This window comes from Bombyx mandarina, chromosome 06 (assembly GCF_030267445.1).
Source record: "Bombyx mandarina strain Sakado chromosome 06, ASM3026744v2".
Lineage (NCBI taxonomy): Eukaryota > Metazoa > Arthropoda > Insecta > Lepidoptera > Bombycidae > Bombyx > Bombyx mandarina.
The window spans coordinates 7,915,154-7,931,839 of record NC_143213.1 but is presented as its reverse complement, the minus strand read 5'-3'; the positions used below and the strand labels follow the sequence as shown (position 1 = coordinate 7,931,839).

Below are 16,686 nucleotides of genomic sequence, written 5' to 3'. Positions count from 1 at the left end.
AGTCGGTGTTTAGACTTCTAACTTTAAACACTACTCAAGCGCAACGTGTGAATGTGTTGAACGCGAGATATAATAGCCGGCAAACTTCTTGAGCATTTGTTGACGTAGTGGGGGTAAGTTTGCGCATGGTACACTCACGTGCAAAAACATTATTTACTCTGCGTCATAATGCAATTAAATTATTAAAATCAACATATGTATTTATTTATATATTTATTAGAACATCAACAAAAAATATAGGTTAATAATTGTAATAATTTAATCTTGGGGTAAAATAGATATTCCTTCTATTAAGTCAAAACTAGAGCTGTTGCCAGGTCTTCGTTCAGTTGAAGCGAAGCTGGTATTTGTAATTTTTTTTTCGTTATCATAATCTTGACCATTATCATCATCACTGTTTTCATCACCCGAGTCGCCATCATCGTGATAAGTCGACATAGGGCTCATCGGTGTAGTTTACGACTCGGTCGGTTCGATCTTCTTTTTTGTCTATAATTAATTATTTTTTGAAGATATTCGATTCGTAGTAATCGAATGTTACTTTTTTCAATTACCAGCTTCCGATTATTTTCTGTTTTTTTTTTCCATCTGAAGCCTAGCTCTTTCATAATTCGTCTTAAACTTCATTCCGAGCCATTAAAATGTATATCTTCTTTAAAATTTTCGAAGCCTTTCTACGGTACGGAGTTTCGCTGCTTGTTATGTAGTTATTATGATTACATCTTTTTATTACAGATTGAACGAAACTATCCATTCCGGTAACTTTCTTCTTCCCTGATCTTTTCTTACCCGAAGTCCCAAGCACGATGAGCAAGCCAGAGCCTTTAGCTTCGTTAATAATGCACCTAACAGTACTCACTGATGTTTTTGTTGCTTCCGAAGTCCGTTTTACTTTTTCCATAATATCATTCTTCCTCTGTTTTATAATGAAGCAATATACGTCGTACACAATTTTTCTACCCTTTCTTTTGAATACTACACCAGTTTGTCGCGACATAGTGTATTTTTTATAAAAAATCAACAAACACTCAACAAATAGCAATGGCAACAAAGTCAACAAGCAATTATAACAAAATATAACTTAACGATTAATAACGATAGATTTTTCACTGTACGCAAGCGTACTTTTGGGAGCAAGCGGAACGAAGGCGCGGTGCGGGACGCAAGGTTCGACTGATCTACCAATAACGCGCTCGATACGATTTCCCCTGCCGTCGCGCCTCACCCTCACCACCAAAGTGATCTAAAATTCGGTTCTGCGCAGTCAAGGTCATTTGCTCACGATGTTTGCCGGTTACTATACATAGTAGACCCGCGATAAAATCTATGCAATAGCTTAAAAAAAAAACTGGATGAGATAAACGAATTTTCATTCTCCTCGGTTCTTGGCAGTTGGCACACTTGGTAAAGGAAAATAATTCGTATTGCACTTAGTTAATACATTGCTTAGAAAGTGTGACCTTATTTATTTATGACATACTGATTAGTAATATACCGCTGCTGCATATTATAATACACACTGCGTGCATTCATAATAGTCTACAAAGGGCCCTTGATACGAGTGCATCGTAGATACAGTTCGGAATATTACAGATTCCAGTGTCGATTATTAACTTTGTTCATACGAAACAGTGATCAAATATTAATTGGTTCAGTTTTAAAATGTTTGCTTTTATCAACTCTATTCTATAATGCAAACAAAGTGTACGATATTTTGTTTCTGTTATTACTATTTATAAAAAACAATGTTGAGTGCAGTTACGTAACGTTGTTTAGCTGTTACATACATAATATGTATGTGTCGTGTATATTTTTAGCCTTATTTAGAATTAATCACGTCAAGGCTCCCGCGGTGTCGTGATGCGCCTGATCAGTCATTCGCGCGTCGTATAATAATACAGAGGAGCACTGATAAATTATCTCTGTACGTTTATCCCACGCGGTTCAACAACAATACGACTCATACACGTGAAAAAAGTGACACAAAAACCACATCACGCCTATCAAGAGCCAGCTTAAGGTTATGTGTGGTACAAGTGCCCATGCCACCATTTTCGAGGCGTATTATGAAAATTTTAGTAAACAGCATTTAAGGTTCGCGTTAAAAAATAGGAAGAGAAAGAAAAAAACTGTGCCGTTTAGATAAATCGAAACGAGATAATATCGATAAACCGATCGCAGATTTCGAGCAGTTAAGTAGTGAATATGATTGCGATAGTGTTGTGTATAGTTGGTAAAATATTAGAATTAACTAGAAATGCGTATGATCGGGATGTGAATAAGGATTTTGGACCATTAAACGCCTTTGGGATATCTCGTAAGCGGAAACGAAAAAGAGGTTCGTATCGATAAAATGTTAAAAAACAATCCATTAACCTTATAATATGTAATTTCATTGGAATAAACGTAAGCATTATGCCAAAGTTTATTGATTTTGGTCTTATCAATCTAGATGACGTTCTTCTATTGACTTGCAATGCATTGTATTCATTTACCGCATATATTTACACAATGATAAGTATGTATGTACGTAACGAAGTAACCCTATATATTCGTAGCTGAGTAAGTATACGTACTTTAGTACCTATTACAAAAATTCTGGCCTTTTGAAAAAAGCTTATATTTGTATGTTTTTATTAAGTATTTCTTAGATATGCGAACGAGCTTGATAGTTACCAGAGCCCATAGACATCAGTCTCAATGTCGTCATACAGCTTGAGATCTGATAGGCAGCGGCTTGGCTCTGCCCCTGTCATTGCTGAAGTCCATGAGCGATGGTGACCACTTACCATCAGGTGGGCCGTATGCTCGTCTGCCTACAAAGGCAATAAAAAAGAGACACGGCGTCGGAATTTCCATTATGTTTTAAACGGGTTGTTCAACCCATCATACACATGACGGCTAGTGGCAGAAACGGGCAAGGTATCTACTCATGCGGGCTCACAAAACGTCTACCTTACTATACAACACCTTATTATAAACCCTAAATTATATTTAAACACGAACAGGGAATTCCTAGTAGGTGGGTACTTGCCATCAATCACAGAGATTATCATCAGTTTTTTCGGTTACTTGGACAATTTTAATTCTAATATATTATGTATATCGATATATGTATATTAATATATAATCTAATATGTAAAACAGTAAAGTAAAAACTAGTTGGTCTTGTTTCTGTCGAGAGCTGAACATGACAATGTGTAATGAACGGTCTCTAAACAATAAATTTTAATATTATTATAGAAATTTAACAGAAAATTAAAGCATTTTACAACGACATCTATTGCTTGGCTGTGGTACCGTACGCATTTATTTACGTTAATAGTGAATGACTGACACAAGCCGGCACTGACAGAATAGTACTGATCTATTTTGAATACAATAGCTTCACTACAAAGTTTATAGATGGCGCTGTAGTACCAAATCATAATCAATTTCAGAGCGTTTTACTTTTTTACGTATTGAGGAAAGGATCACTAATATAGTCGGCTGGTAATTTTATTTCATGCCTCAACACTTTTGTAATACTTAAAAAGAAAATTAATCACGTCTAGAAAATTACAGTAATTATATTTTGCATAACACTATAGACATTGAAGAGTAAGAGGCCCATTAGTTCCAAAATATCGTCTATTGTTGTTTGAAAGTTTTGTGGAACATGACAACAACTGTTCATATTAATTATTAAATAACCTTTATTCATGCATGCATTTTAAATTGCTTTATATTTTGGTCGACAAAAGTCATAATTCTGTTAAACATGTTGGTCCAACATCGGAACATGCTGGTCTAAAATCTAAACATACCTACCTGCTGGGCCAACATCATTTGAGTATTTTTGTTATTGCCAACAAATCGAGTAGTAGGTAGACTTGCGCAAAACATCACTCCTCAATGTAATGTGATATGACATCACTTTTACAGACAGGTGATATTACTCGAAAACATTACACATCACTCTTAACATTACTCGGTGCGTTCAATAGATACTGTGACGACGAATACATTGTATCTATACACCCGAATCATTACCTAAGTGATGTGTTGATACACATCACTTAGGTAATGATTCGGGTGTGTCATTACAGTAGTGTATTACAATACAAAGTATGAACTTTGTATTGTAATACACTGTTATATTACTTGACAGAGATTGACTTACTTAATAATATAATAATTTTATTTTTTACTTAATATAATTTATTGTGGGATGAACGGATTTCATATGGCGACTTAGACTGCAAATTGAGCTCGACAATAATGTTAATATACGAGAGCAGTAGATGCATTGTTTCGGCGCGATATCCTCAAAGTGCATCCAAGGAGGACTGTACTTTCATTTAGACGCCGTTATTTCTTTCACTTATTAAACACGCATTAAAACAAATAATAAAACTATCTTCAAACAAGTGCTTAAGTAATTCAAATCAAACACAAAAATTAATATGAAATATTACTAAACAATTACGAGCGACTAGCGATTTTACAAAAGTTGCGAATAAAAAATTAAGTAAGTACTTGCGGGAAACTACCGGCTGGCCGCATGAAAAATATAAACACAAATACCTATATTAAAATTCAGACGTACCATAGGTATAAAAATGTACCTAGCGGCCGGGACATACGGTTCCAAATCACTAGGAATAATTCCGTGTCGCTTGCTCATTTATTTTGCGTCGATCGGTCTGTCTCGCTCGCTCGGTTCCGTTCGTGTATTAAGCAACATTACACGACAAAGAAAGAAACATGTTGGGTGATGGTGTGATGTTTGTTTCCTTCGCGTAATGTGTGATGTTGCATTACATCGTAGAGTAATATTACCCGAGTAATATCACTCGCATTACTTACACATGTCTAGTAGTAGGTACAGTCAGAGGAATGGAATGAGTCGCTTTCTGACGGTTACACACAAGGCACCTACACGTTATCGATCTAAATTAAAATGTAGACAATCCATTACGTTACGTACCTAATACCTACCTGTACTTTTTGTGACGGAGATAAATTTCTTCTTCGATAAACCTGTGTTTTTACTGACATTTTTTGCCGTATTTAAACTGTTCAAAACGTTTAACCAATATTTGAGTAGGATATGAAAATAGCTGCAAGTAGTAGGTACACGAAATGTACAAATAAAAATGTAAATCGCTAACTTTTAGGATGCACTTTTCTGATTCAGCTTAATGGTCATTAATATAACAGAAGACAATCAGAAGAATGCTATGTAGATGAATCACAAACAGATAAATACAAGTGTAGTCCATGCATCAGCTCGCTGAGTTTCTCGCCGGATCTTCTCAGCGGGTCGCGATTCCGATCCGGTAGTAGATTCATTCACGAAGCAGTTACTCTTGAGTTGTTAGGTTTCTTTCGGAGACGCTCGGGCTGCTGTTAGCAAATCCCACCCCTTCTGGCTGAGACTTTGCTCTCCCACCTGTCTTGGTGAAATTGGAGAGGCCTCCAGGCCACCAGTAGATAATAAATACTTCAATCATAAAAAAAGAAACAAAAAAAACAAAAAAAACAAGCGATCTTCGTAAAATCTGGATTCTAGATTTGATTTTTTGCAGTAGGTATATTCTTTTGCGTATGTTTATAAGCATTCAGTTTCGTCATTTCCGATATCAGTTTCCTTTAGATATTCCAATTGATAATCTCATCTATTTAATCGAACATGCTTACCTATCGCTGAAATATTTCCTTGTTTCTGACACGACACGCGATATTTAACATACTCAGCTCTCTCTCTCTGTAAGCGGCAGAACGACTTTCAAGTCATTGTTATGTGAATTAATAAGCCCGATTTAAGTACTTACTAAATCACTAACTAAAGAATGAATTATGATACGAACGAAAAGATAGCGCCCGTATATTTGAACAATATAATCATGATTGAGGAATCAACATTCGTGTCTTTGTGAGGTCATTCACTCAGGTCCGTATCTTATGACTGATTTGGCAAACATACCGTTAAGTTTTTAGCCGAATGTTACTGCTGTACTGACTAAGTAGCTTCTGACTACTTCGCAAATCAGTTCTTACGGTAAAAAATCAAGTACATACTTAGAATCATCTACATGTAGTTTGTAAACATTCTAAGGAAGAAAGAGAATAATGCTTCTCTTATAAATTAGAATTTGTGTGAATTATTTATTTTACTGCAAATTGTCAATAACTAAAAACGCTTTCCATTTTATTGATATTTGAATTAGTTATATTATGTAATACACAACTCTTAGGTTTATAGGGTATCTTTTGCGCTTAGGTGATTGTGAGAGTTTAACCGACTTTAACCATGATGAATGACATTGTAGACTGGTCTGAAGTTTGCGCGCATGCGTACGTCAGTCACAGGCGTTGCGCCTGCGCGTTTGACGTTTATACGGCGGTGGTGTAGTCGTGATCCGATTAACAGCGTCTGTATATTTTTTTCAACAATCATATAATATTACAAGTTTCGACCAAACTCATTAATACGTATAGCTTGATTTGACAATACCCTGAAACTTTATCAGTAGATTAGTTGTTGGTTTATCAATGCGGTTCCTCAATGCGTTATTCATTGTTCTCGAAATTAATAATGAGTACAAAAAATGTTTTGCAATTTTATAGTTTTCCCCGTATTATTTACGGTCTGAAGTATCAAAATTTTATTGTGCGCCGGTCGTAGTATACGTCAATTAAAGTTTACGCTACCTATTTCGTATCCCGAGTGTTCCCGGCACGTCCCTCATTACGCGACTAAATTCACTTGACTTTGTGTCGCTATCTCACTCGCGCGCCCGTTGCTGATTCACTCGGACCAAACAATATTTGAATCGGGAATTCGGGATAGCGCGCTCGCAGCTGTCAAATCAAGCGGCTCGCGCCTTGTAATATTATTAATCCAGTTTTTATATTTCATGTTTCAGTGTCTTTACTTGTATTTTTGTCACGAGCAAAAACAATGTGAAAAGTGGTTGTTAATATTTTCTTAGTAACTTGTATCCTTTCTAACTCTTATTTATCAAAATATCGATTAGAGACGGGAAATGTGAGGTGTGTTTACCCTCAATGTGTCGTAGTGTTTAGTGATGAAGGTGTCTGATATTAATTAGTGCAACCCTGTTCGAACATTCAAAAAAGGATACATTGAGAAAAGAAAATGCGGATCAAGGCATTAACAGATTTTCGTCCGAATGGTAAATATCTTCCAAACTTTTTTTTAAGATGAGAATCTGAACAAATTTTTGGACTATAAAATTAGGAAAATCATGCGGGTAGACTATTTTAAGGAAAACGCGACAATGTATATTGAAGCGATAATTCGCCACACAACTAAATTTTTTTATAATGCAAATATTTTTAATTTTGTTTGTTCCAAGGTGATTTTATACATATTTTTTTCATATTAAAAATTGTGAGCTCCCATAATGCTAACCGCTTAAAAACATAATGGTAACAAAATATACTGAGCCGCAGCAATTATTTCACATTGAGATACCTTGAATATATTGTAAATCCCCAAATCAATGATTCATTATGTACTACTTAGTAAGTACTCAAAACGCTCTGAATGACCGTGAGTCTAAAGAGAATAAAATACTAAAGGGACAATTCATAAGTCTGATATTTTAAACGAATTCCTAATCTAGCTACATAATAAACATGCAAAACATACCATGTGGTAATCCTCAGTTGGTCACTGAGAAATGTGAAAATTCTTGCTAAATTGTAGGAAGTAACCTTTTACATATACATATAAGACGGCAGTGCTGACATTTTTGTTGCAAAATCAATTTTTGATTGTCCAACGAAATTCGAAATACTAAATGTTAGGAATAGTACTCGCAATTTTTTTTAACTTCGACATCGCGCACCCAAAACGGGCTCTTATTCAAAACACTAGATTCCAGACGAATCCAATTCCAATACAAGTTCCAATAACTTGAAATGCTCACGAGTTCTCACGGCCTATTGACCATGTAATGCCATTGTGAATGCCACGACTGACGGCTATGTTCAAACCGATTGTTCGTGCCAATACGTAGCTAAAGAAAACAAATTAGTCTCAAAGATCAACTTAAGACTAAAGGTCAAAGCTTATAAAAGGGACGACTTGCTAAATTGCGAACACACGAGACATTTACCGTTTAATTAGTTAAGTGTCTTTAAACACGTGAAAGATGTCTATATAATGAACTATATAGTGCACCACTGTTTTACCCGCCGCTCTGTGGCTTTGCATGAGCGTACAAGAGTACCTAAATTCTTTAAGGAACTCTTGTCTCTCTCTATAACTTTCATTTTTACAAAATAATGGTTAGTCATTGGAATTATTAAAGTATTTCAATGTTTAATATCGTTTTTTTTTAAATCACAACTATTACAGTCCTTTATCATGAAACTTAGTGTCCGTAAAGCTAGAAAACGTAAAATGAAATTTGAACTTCCATAAATGTGTAAGACACTCGTTGTACGTATAATAAATACGTATTGATTGATTTAATATGACGTGTTGACTGATGAGTTCCTCGTTGAAACCGAAAATTGTTATGAAATAAATAAATAAAATCTTACGCAATAACTAGTAAGTACTAGGGCGTATTGTGGACACCTATGGTTATGAAGGTGGTACCGTTCGTTATTTAAGTAAAAAAAAAAATACGAGCGTTTTAAATAAGATTCGCTTAGTGAAATCGCAGCGTTACTTGGTCTAATGACTTAAATTGCGATGACTTGCGCCCGTCCTCTCATTGGTGCAATTGTTATATTCGAGGCCGAGCGTGGTTTCATCACGATAATAAACATAAAATAATATAAATACGCATCTTCCACATGGCGTTCCATGTGGATGATTGTAGAATTGTCAAGGGCTTACTGATCGGGGTACGTAAAAAAATGAAATTGATTAGAAACACGCGATGCGTCCACGCTCGCTGTTTAGTTTTGTTTAAATTAAATAATGTCAAATGATTTAGTTTTGTTTAAATTAAATAATGTAAATAGATAGAATTTGTTTTTAAGGTTGAGCTTCCTTTTCATTTATTTTTATGTTTTTTTGTCAGCCAAATTACATAATACAGGGTGGCCCATAAGTCCTTTGATATGAAAAAAAAATTATTAAAATAAAACTAATTACATTATGAATTAAATTTTTATTTACATAAAAAGCTTAAAAAACGGGAATAATTTTTTGAAAATAACATCTCCTAAATGTAATCCGTTGCGATCACGGCACTCTTGCAAACGACGTCTAAAATTGTCGATGACTGCGCGGCACGTCACTGCTGAAATGCTTGTCATTTCTCTGCGGATGTTTTCTTTTAGGGCCTCAATTGACCGCGGGTTTGTGTCGTATACTTTAGCCTTAAGGTAGCCCCACAAAAAAAAATCCATCGGGGTCAGATCTGGACTACGTGGAGGCCAGGAAATGTCTCCTCTCTTAGAGATAACTTTGCCAGGAAAAAGTTGACGGATAACGGGCATAGCAGTGTTAGAGGTGTGAGAAGTGGCCCCATCCTGTTGAAACCACGTCCTGGCATTAAAGCCTGAAAAGTTTTGCAATTCTGGTATGAAAAACTCTTCGATCATAGCCACATATCGCTCCGACGTAACAGTAACTGCGCGCCCTCTGCCATCCTCAAAGAAGTAAGGCCCTAGGATACCATGGGCTGACATAGCGGCCCAAACAGTCACTTTCGGACTATGTAAGGGCTTCTGATGCTTAAGTTTTGGATTGATGGGGCTCCAATAGCGGCAATTTTGTTTACTAACATGCCCGTTAAGATGGAAATGAGCCTCGTCAGAGAACATTATGTTATTGAAGGAAGTAAACCGATTCAACATTTCATTCGCATAATTTTGTCTTTGAATACCGTCAGTTTCCTTTAATTCTTGAACCAACTGAATTTTGTAAGGGTGCATATGTAAATCTTTCTTCAAAATCCGTTGTAACGATGTCCTGGATACGTTTAATGCTCTGGCGCGCTTACGAGTTGACTGTGTCGGATTTTCGCGAATAGACTGTGTCACTGTGTCTATGTTTTGTTCCGTACGTGACGTCCTTGGGCGACCCAACCGCGGTTTATCTAACGTCGAACCGGTCTCCTCGAACTTAGCAACCCAGTTCTTAATCGTTTGAAGAGTTGGAGTGTCGTCAAAGTTGTGTAAACCTTTGTGTTCTCGAAATTTACGCCGCGCAACGGTTGCCGAATTGTCGTTTTTATAAAACTCGCGCACACAAAACGCACGGTCCGCTCCGGTAAAACGCTCCATCGCGACTAAATTCCCAGAAACCGAAGTTACTCCCCCCGCTTCCCCTGCACCGCTCACGCGCGCCCTGTTCGTTTTATTCAAATTTTACTTTTCAAAGGACTTATGGGCCACCCTGTATTATTATAAATATTACGAGTATACTTTTGCGTTAGAATCAGTAGGCAAAGACCTAGTACTCCATACTACCTAGAATCACTGAGAATCAATAGGCAAAGACCTAGTACTCCATACTTCCTTGAACCACTGCGTTCATCTACAGTGCGCTTTCAGAAATCGTTCTTGTCACGTACCATCCGGCTTTGTAATGAGCTCCCCTATACGGTGTTTCCTGAGCCCTATGACATGTCTTCCTTTAAACGAGACTTGTGGAGAGGATTAAACTGTAGGCAGCAACTCTGTCCCTGGTGTCATTGCTGACGTCCTTGAGCGACGGTAACCATTCACCAAAACGTGGGTCGTATACTCGTCTGCATAAAAGGGCAATAAAAAAAACACAAAACATAAACATAACTACTTTCTCCTCTGTTTGTCAACCGATTTCCCTTTTTTTGTTAAAGATAGCAACAAAACAAAATAAATGTTATCAGTGATTATGATCGAATTTCACTTATTATACCAACACTAGTAATTGTAAATGGTCTTGAGTACTTTTTATGAATTACGTTGGAACAAACGATTACCAGTTCATTTAAAGTACTTCCAACAATGGTCGGTTTACTTATCTTTTTATAATTCACGCGGGTGCCATGACGATGTTTTTATGGTGCGTTCAACAGCCTCCTATTGTTCCCGTAACGAGGTTGTAAACTTGGTTTAAATATTATGGTATACTGTTACCACTAACATTATAAGTTAAGATACTTCGGGAAAGTTATCAAAATAATTTAAATCGTTGCTGTATTGAATATTCATATAATCCCTCCAGTGTAAATGCGACAAGAAATTTTAAAACACGAAATTTCTTGTTAACTTGTTTGTTGAGTAAAACGAGTTTCTTGATTACATAACTAGATTGAATAATACTATTGATAATTATTTTTCTTATGAAATTTTAAGGTATATTTCAATAGTATCAAACGTGCTTTGTATAATTAGGTGTGTGTGTTTTATTTTGTTTTGTTTTGGTTTAAATAATATTTATGTACCTACTGAGAATAGGAATTTTAGTAACAACTACGGATATCGTAAACATAACGATAATTTATGAATAATTAAGTATGATTAAGTATTTTTATAGATAATAATTAAGTATTTATACTGGTGGCAGGAGGACCTCTTGAGTCCGCTCGTGTAGATATCACCACCCCGCCGATTTTGGCCGTGAAGCAGTAACGTGTTTCGGTTTGAAGAGTGGGGCAGCCGTTGTAACTATATTGAGACCTTAGAACTTATATCTCAAGGTGGGTGGCGTATTTACGTTGTAGATGTCTGTGGGCTCCAGTAACCGCTTAACACCAGGTGGGCTGTGAGCTCGTCCACCCATCTAAGCAATAAATAAAAAAAAAACACGTAACAGCTTGAGCAAATCAATTAAATACCTTTTAGATGTTGTGTCAACAAAATAAAAAGGAATGATCAAACGAGAAAATAATAAGAATAGTTAAAAAAGGCTTAAATAAATTTGAACTTTACATTAAAATTACTTAATTATTTCTCTCCGATACTACTGTTCTGGATCATAAGTTTAATTTATAAAACAATTGTTTCCGCATCATCATCATTGTCCTAGATGCGTATGCAAATTTTCAAGTTAACCAGACGTCTCGGAGTTGGTGAAAATTGCGTTAAATATTCCGTTACATGTTTACATCTAAGCACCACTTTTTGTTAAATATCAATGACAACATCGTGGTTTTTTTTCTAGGCTGACATAATCTACTGGGCTATGTCAGCGTAATCGGGCGAGTAGGTGAGCTCACGGGGCTTCAACCTGGTGACGTTACTAACACTAGCCCTAGCAAGCGCAGTGCTTCGAAGAATCTACCACCGAATCGGAAACGTGACCCACTGTGAAGATCCGGCGAGAAACTCAGTGGGCTGTGTCTGTCGGTTGTTTTACTCGCGAATCCTTCATCGCGAGCGAGGGGTTCAAAGAAAGAACGGTGACTGGTGCTTGAGATACCTAAAAGCCCTGTTAGTGGATCGGTAGGGTCAGAAATGGAATGACATTGTAATTATTTTGATTTACCAATAATGCTTAACAAGACCTTAAAAGCGAATATATCGACTTGATCCAAAACTCTTATAAATGAAGAAACAGAGTAGCACTTAGGCCAGATTGTCTACAACGCTACCCTCGTCATAGTGCACTCGACGCAAAGGGGGAGCGTTTCCTCACTCAATCGATATCTTATCCACCCTCCCAGTTGTCACATCGTTGTCCTATACGTGACCTTTGAAAATTCACAAGAATAACCAAGTTCCCCAATTAGAAAGCTGTGAATATTACCGCTCGAAGCTAATTTGCTTCAAATATTTGCGCGTACCGTTCCGAATCGTGTGTCAAATAAGTCGTAAAATCTGTAAGTATGCGCCAGATATTTTATAAATAACTAGCTGACCCGGTAAACATTGTTTTGCCATATATAAGATTTCTAGGGAATTTCTAGTATAGAAAAAAAAACTAACTTATTGTAAGTGTGTAAGGATGTGGTAAATGAGTGAAAGAGGTATGTAGTGCTGTGAACGATGAGGGAATATATAATAAAAATAACAAAACCTCATTCAACCACATAATACCTGATTATAACAAAAAAAAAGTCCAAATAAAAAAAAAATATGTTAGGGGTGGACAACCCTAATCACTTAGGGGTATGAAAAATAGATAGTAGCCGATTCTCAGGCTTACTGAATATGCATAAAAAATTTCATGAGAATCGGTCAAGCTGTTTCGGAGGAGTATGGGAACGAACATTGTGACACGAGAATTTTATATATTAGATTATCAACACATGTAGTTGTTTGTTGAACATCGCATATGGGTACCTACTCGTTGATTATGTCTTATTTTGAGGAATGGTTATACCGAACTTTGTCACGGAAAGCGGCTGTGTTCGAATTCTTTCAACTTACTCACCGGCTCACTCAGCGGTGGTGTAATATAGTATGTTTGCTTCGATATTAGCAACTCAGAAAGTGTTTAATAGTATTTAGAATCCACGTGTGATGTTTAAATTCGAAATAGTTGATCGACTTGAGGATCGTGTTGCTATATTAATATCTGCGTTTATTAGTTTTGGAATCTATAATGTTAAACCTATTTGTGTAATAAAATGTTGCAGCGAATAATAAAAGTTATTAGAAACAAAACATATAATCTTTAAAAAAACGAATAGTACCCGGTTTTTAATTGTTTTTAATTTTGTTCCGAGTCGTATGAAAAGAATTGTATAATCAAAATGAGTGACCGGAAATCGTACTTGAACCCAATATAAGGTGAAGTACGGACGGCTAGTTCATGAACATACGGAGATCGGTACATGAAGTTATTTTCGATGACATGGTTTCAAAATCCACTTTTGGACTAGTAGTGAAAATAAGTTGATATGTGCTGTGATATTAGTTACATAAAATATACCTACCTATTTGTTGAGACGTGTGTCATCTGGCGTACTTTAGTGTTGGTAGTAAAATAGGTATACTATCAGACGAACCTTTCTTCAGCAACTATAAAAATAATAGTATAGAATACTTTCCTATAAATGTTTAAATATTCTCATTTTTAGAAGAGGTTAACATATTGCATGGTAACATATGTACTTAAAATATACTAGACGATGACTGGTTAGTTGCCCTCAATTAAGAAAAATAGTATTATTATTCGCCAATAGATGTCGCGAAGAGTTGATTATTGAAAACACGAATAAAACATCATTTTCTGAAAATAAATCGTAGTTAGATCGATTTATCGCCCCCGAAATCCCCTGTATACAAAATTTTATGAAAATCGTTGCTGCTGTTTCCGCGATTCAGATTATAGACATATATATTAATATACAAGAATTGCTCCTTTAAAGGTATAAGATTTTCTAAATATCTACCGCGGGAAAGCAATTAAGAATTGTATATTGGTAACATAATAATATGTACTTAAAAATATATTTTTTTAATATTTACTACGAGAAAGCAATTTAGAAGATAAAACTGTCGTAATAGGAGAAGGTAAATAAAAGTAATATTTACTTTTGATTGAGAATTAGGTTCACTCGTTTTAAATTATAATAGAATATTTTTTAGAGAGAAAAACTAAAAAGTATAAGGCCCATTCAGGTGAAAATAAACATTTTTGTGGAAAATTTTAGTTGGTCATGCAAATAATAACGAGATGCAAATAAACGTCAATAAAATACTTTTTTTAAATTTGAAAATGCCTCATGCAAATAATTTTACTCAATTTATAACCACTGACAAATTCAGAAACTGGTTGTTAACCTTGAATGTCAGAGATCGTAATGTCCAAATCATGAAGCTTATTATTATATGTATTTACGTAAAAAATCGAATTATGCATTCGACTTGCACAGGATGTGCCGTCCAGGTGAATATCAAGTGTCATTTGCCACATCTGCAGACTTACAGATATTAGTGACCATAATTTTTATCATTTGTATTAAAATTGATTTTTAATTATTGAATAAAAGCTATTAAAAGGAAATAAAACATAAATATGTAATTAATAAAATAAAATATCTAAACAAAATACATTTAAAAAAAAAATTTGTATTCAGGTAGGTTAACTGTTCTGGCGCGTTGCTCTGGATTTGACGAGCAGCGCGCCGCCCTCGTCGCGGTCATAGGAGAGGACCTCTCGCTGCCGCGCGTCGTGGCTACGATGCTCGGCAGCGACGCGTCCTGGAATGCGATGCTCGACTTCTGCGAGTCCACCATCTCGCAGAAGGAGGCGGCGGAGCGAGAGAGGGAGAGCTCTTCCCTTTCCGCACCGATCCGTCGCCGTCGAGCCGGGGGCCGGAGGCGGGAATACGCCCGTACGTCCCGGCCCCTGTAGGTGGCGGCCTCCCCCCGGTGAAGGTCAAGGGGCGACCTGAGGGGGTGAGGCCGCGCGGCGCGCTACCAGCACTCTAGCGCGCTGCCGTGGAGTGAATAGAGCGACCGGTCGACGGTGTATCGCGTCCCGACCTGGCAGGCTGGTTCTGGTCCAGCGGGGTATTCCGGGACACAAGCGGCACCGTCTGGGCGGCCCGACGGGCTGCCGTACCGAGACGGCCGACGTTTCAGAGCCTTCGATTCGCCTCGAAGGCTCCGTCGGCTGGGCGTCCTTGGGGTGAGCCGCGCCGTCTGGTTGTAGTGTTGACCGCGGTAGCCCCCCTACCTCATCCGGGTTCTGACCTCGGAGGGGATCGGACGTCGGGTGTAAGAGTGCAGGGGAGTCGTTTAGTGGGTGGGTCCTAAAATCCTTGGGCCCGCGGTCTGCTCACAACACCATGCAGATCGTTGAGTCTCACATACCCCGCGCGCCCCTTTTGCGCGGGGACCTCGTAGGAGGTTCGGCCCTCTACCCGAAAAAAAAAAAAAAAAAAGGTAGGTTAACTGTTGCTTCATAGTTCAGTTTCATTGGATGTATGAGAACTCGATCATTAAAATATTTACTTTAGACTGATTTCTACCATGTTCATTGGCAACAAAAGTTGTGATTTACGCAACTATACCTTCCTAACGTCTTCATGATTATCGCTTGGCTAATACGCGTCATCCCGTGAAGGCGATAATCGCGGTGCTTTCACGTGACATAATCGCGTACTACGAGTACACATTATAATCTTGACTGTTCTTATACGAGAAACTGTATTTGCGTAAGTCAGCCCTTATTTAATTTTGACGGATCGTAAAAAAGTGGAACATATACTTACATCGAGTAGCTTTTAAGATTTTTGTAGTTATACTTCTTTAGGCGCGTTATGAAAAATTGATCAGAGTGAAATTTTACGATGCGCGCGCACCGTGACACAAAATTAACAGAATGAAGTTGCCCACTAAATCGCTCATTACAATACGACCGACGTAACTTGGCGAGTCTGAATATAGCCGCAGGTGAACTTTCCGAACCGTAACGAGAAATACCGAATTTATACGATATCAAGAAAAGGGATGTCCAATATGCATGTTTGAGGATGTTGTTTAATCGATTTTTTTTCAAATTGATTAAAATTTTAATAAAAAAAAGAAATAAATTTAATAAAAATAAAGTATAACTTCTTACGCGCATACATAAGTACACGCACCCTTTTATTTTTTTTAATGAGTGACAATCTGCTTGAAATGAAACTAAAATGCTTCCAAACATCGAAAAAATTTCAAATCTGTTTTTAACTTGATTCAAACCCACGAAAATAATATTATATAATAACAATAAATAAAAAAAAGCGTGAAACTACACCGTAAAAGTAGTTTTAATTATGAATTTACTTCGCA

General features: G+C 36.8%; 1 protein-coding gene across 22 annotated transcripts in view; it reads left to right on the top strand.

Annotated features, from left to right (window-relative positions):
• LOC114239565 (uncharacterized) overlaps nucleotides 1-16,686 on the top strand; it is a 97,248-nt gene that overhangs the window by 19,213 nt on the left and 61,349 nt on the right. For 2 of the 22 annotated variants that reach the window (XM_089728296.1, XM_089728290.1), the window contains exons 1-2: nucleotides 6,305-6,416; nucleotides 6,912-7,181. The exons of 2 other annotated variants lie outside the window; for them this stretch is intronic. In XM_089728296.1, the coding sequence (XP_089584422.1) occupies nucleotides 7,145-7,181 (37 nt within the window). In that variant the 5' untranslated portion in view covers nucleotides 6,305-6,416; nucleotides 6,912-7,144. Of the gene's footprint in view, nucleotides 1-1,743; nucleotides 2,339-6,304; nucleotides 6,417-6,715; nucleotides 7,182-16,686 lie in introns of those variants that run through there. 18 more of the 22 variants (XM_089728292.1, XM_089728289.1, XM_089728297.1 and 15 more) reach the window with 16 other exon arrangements.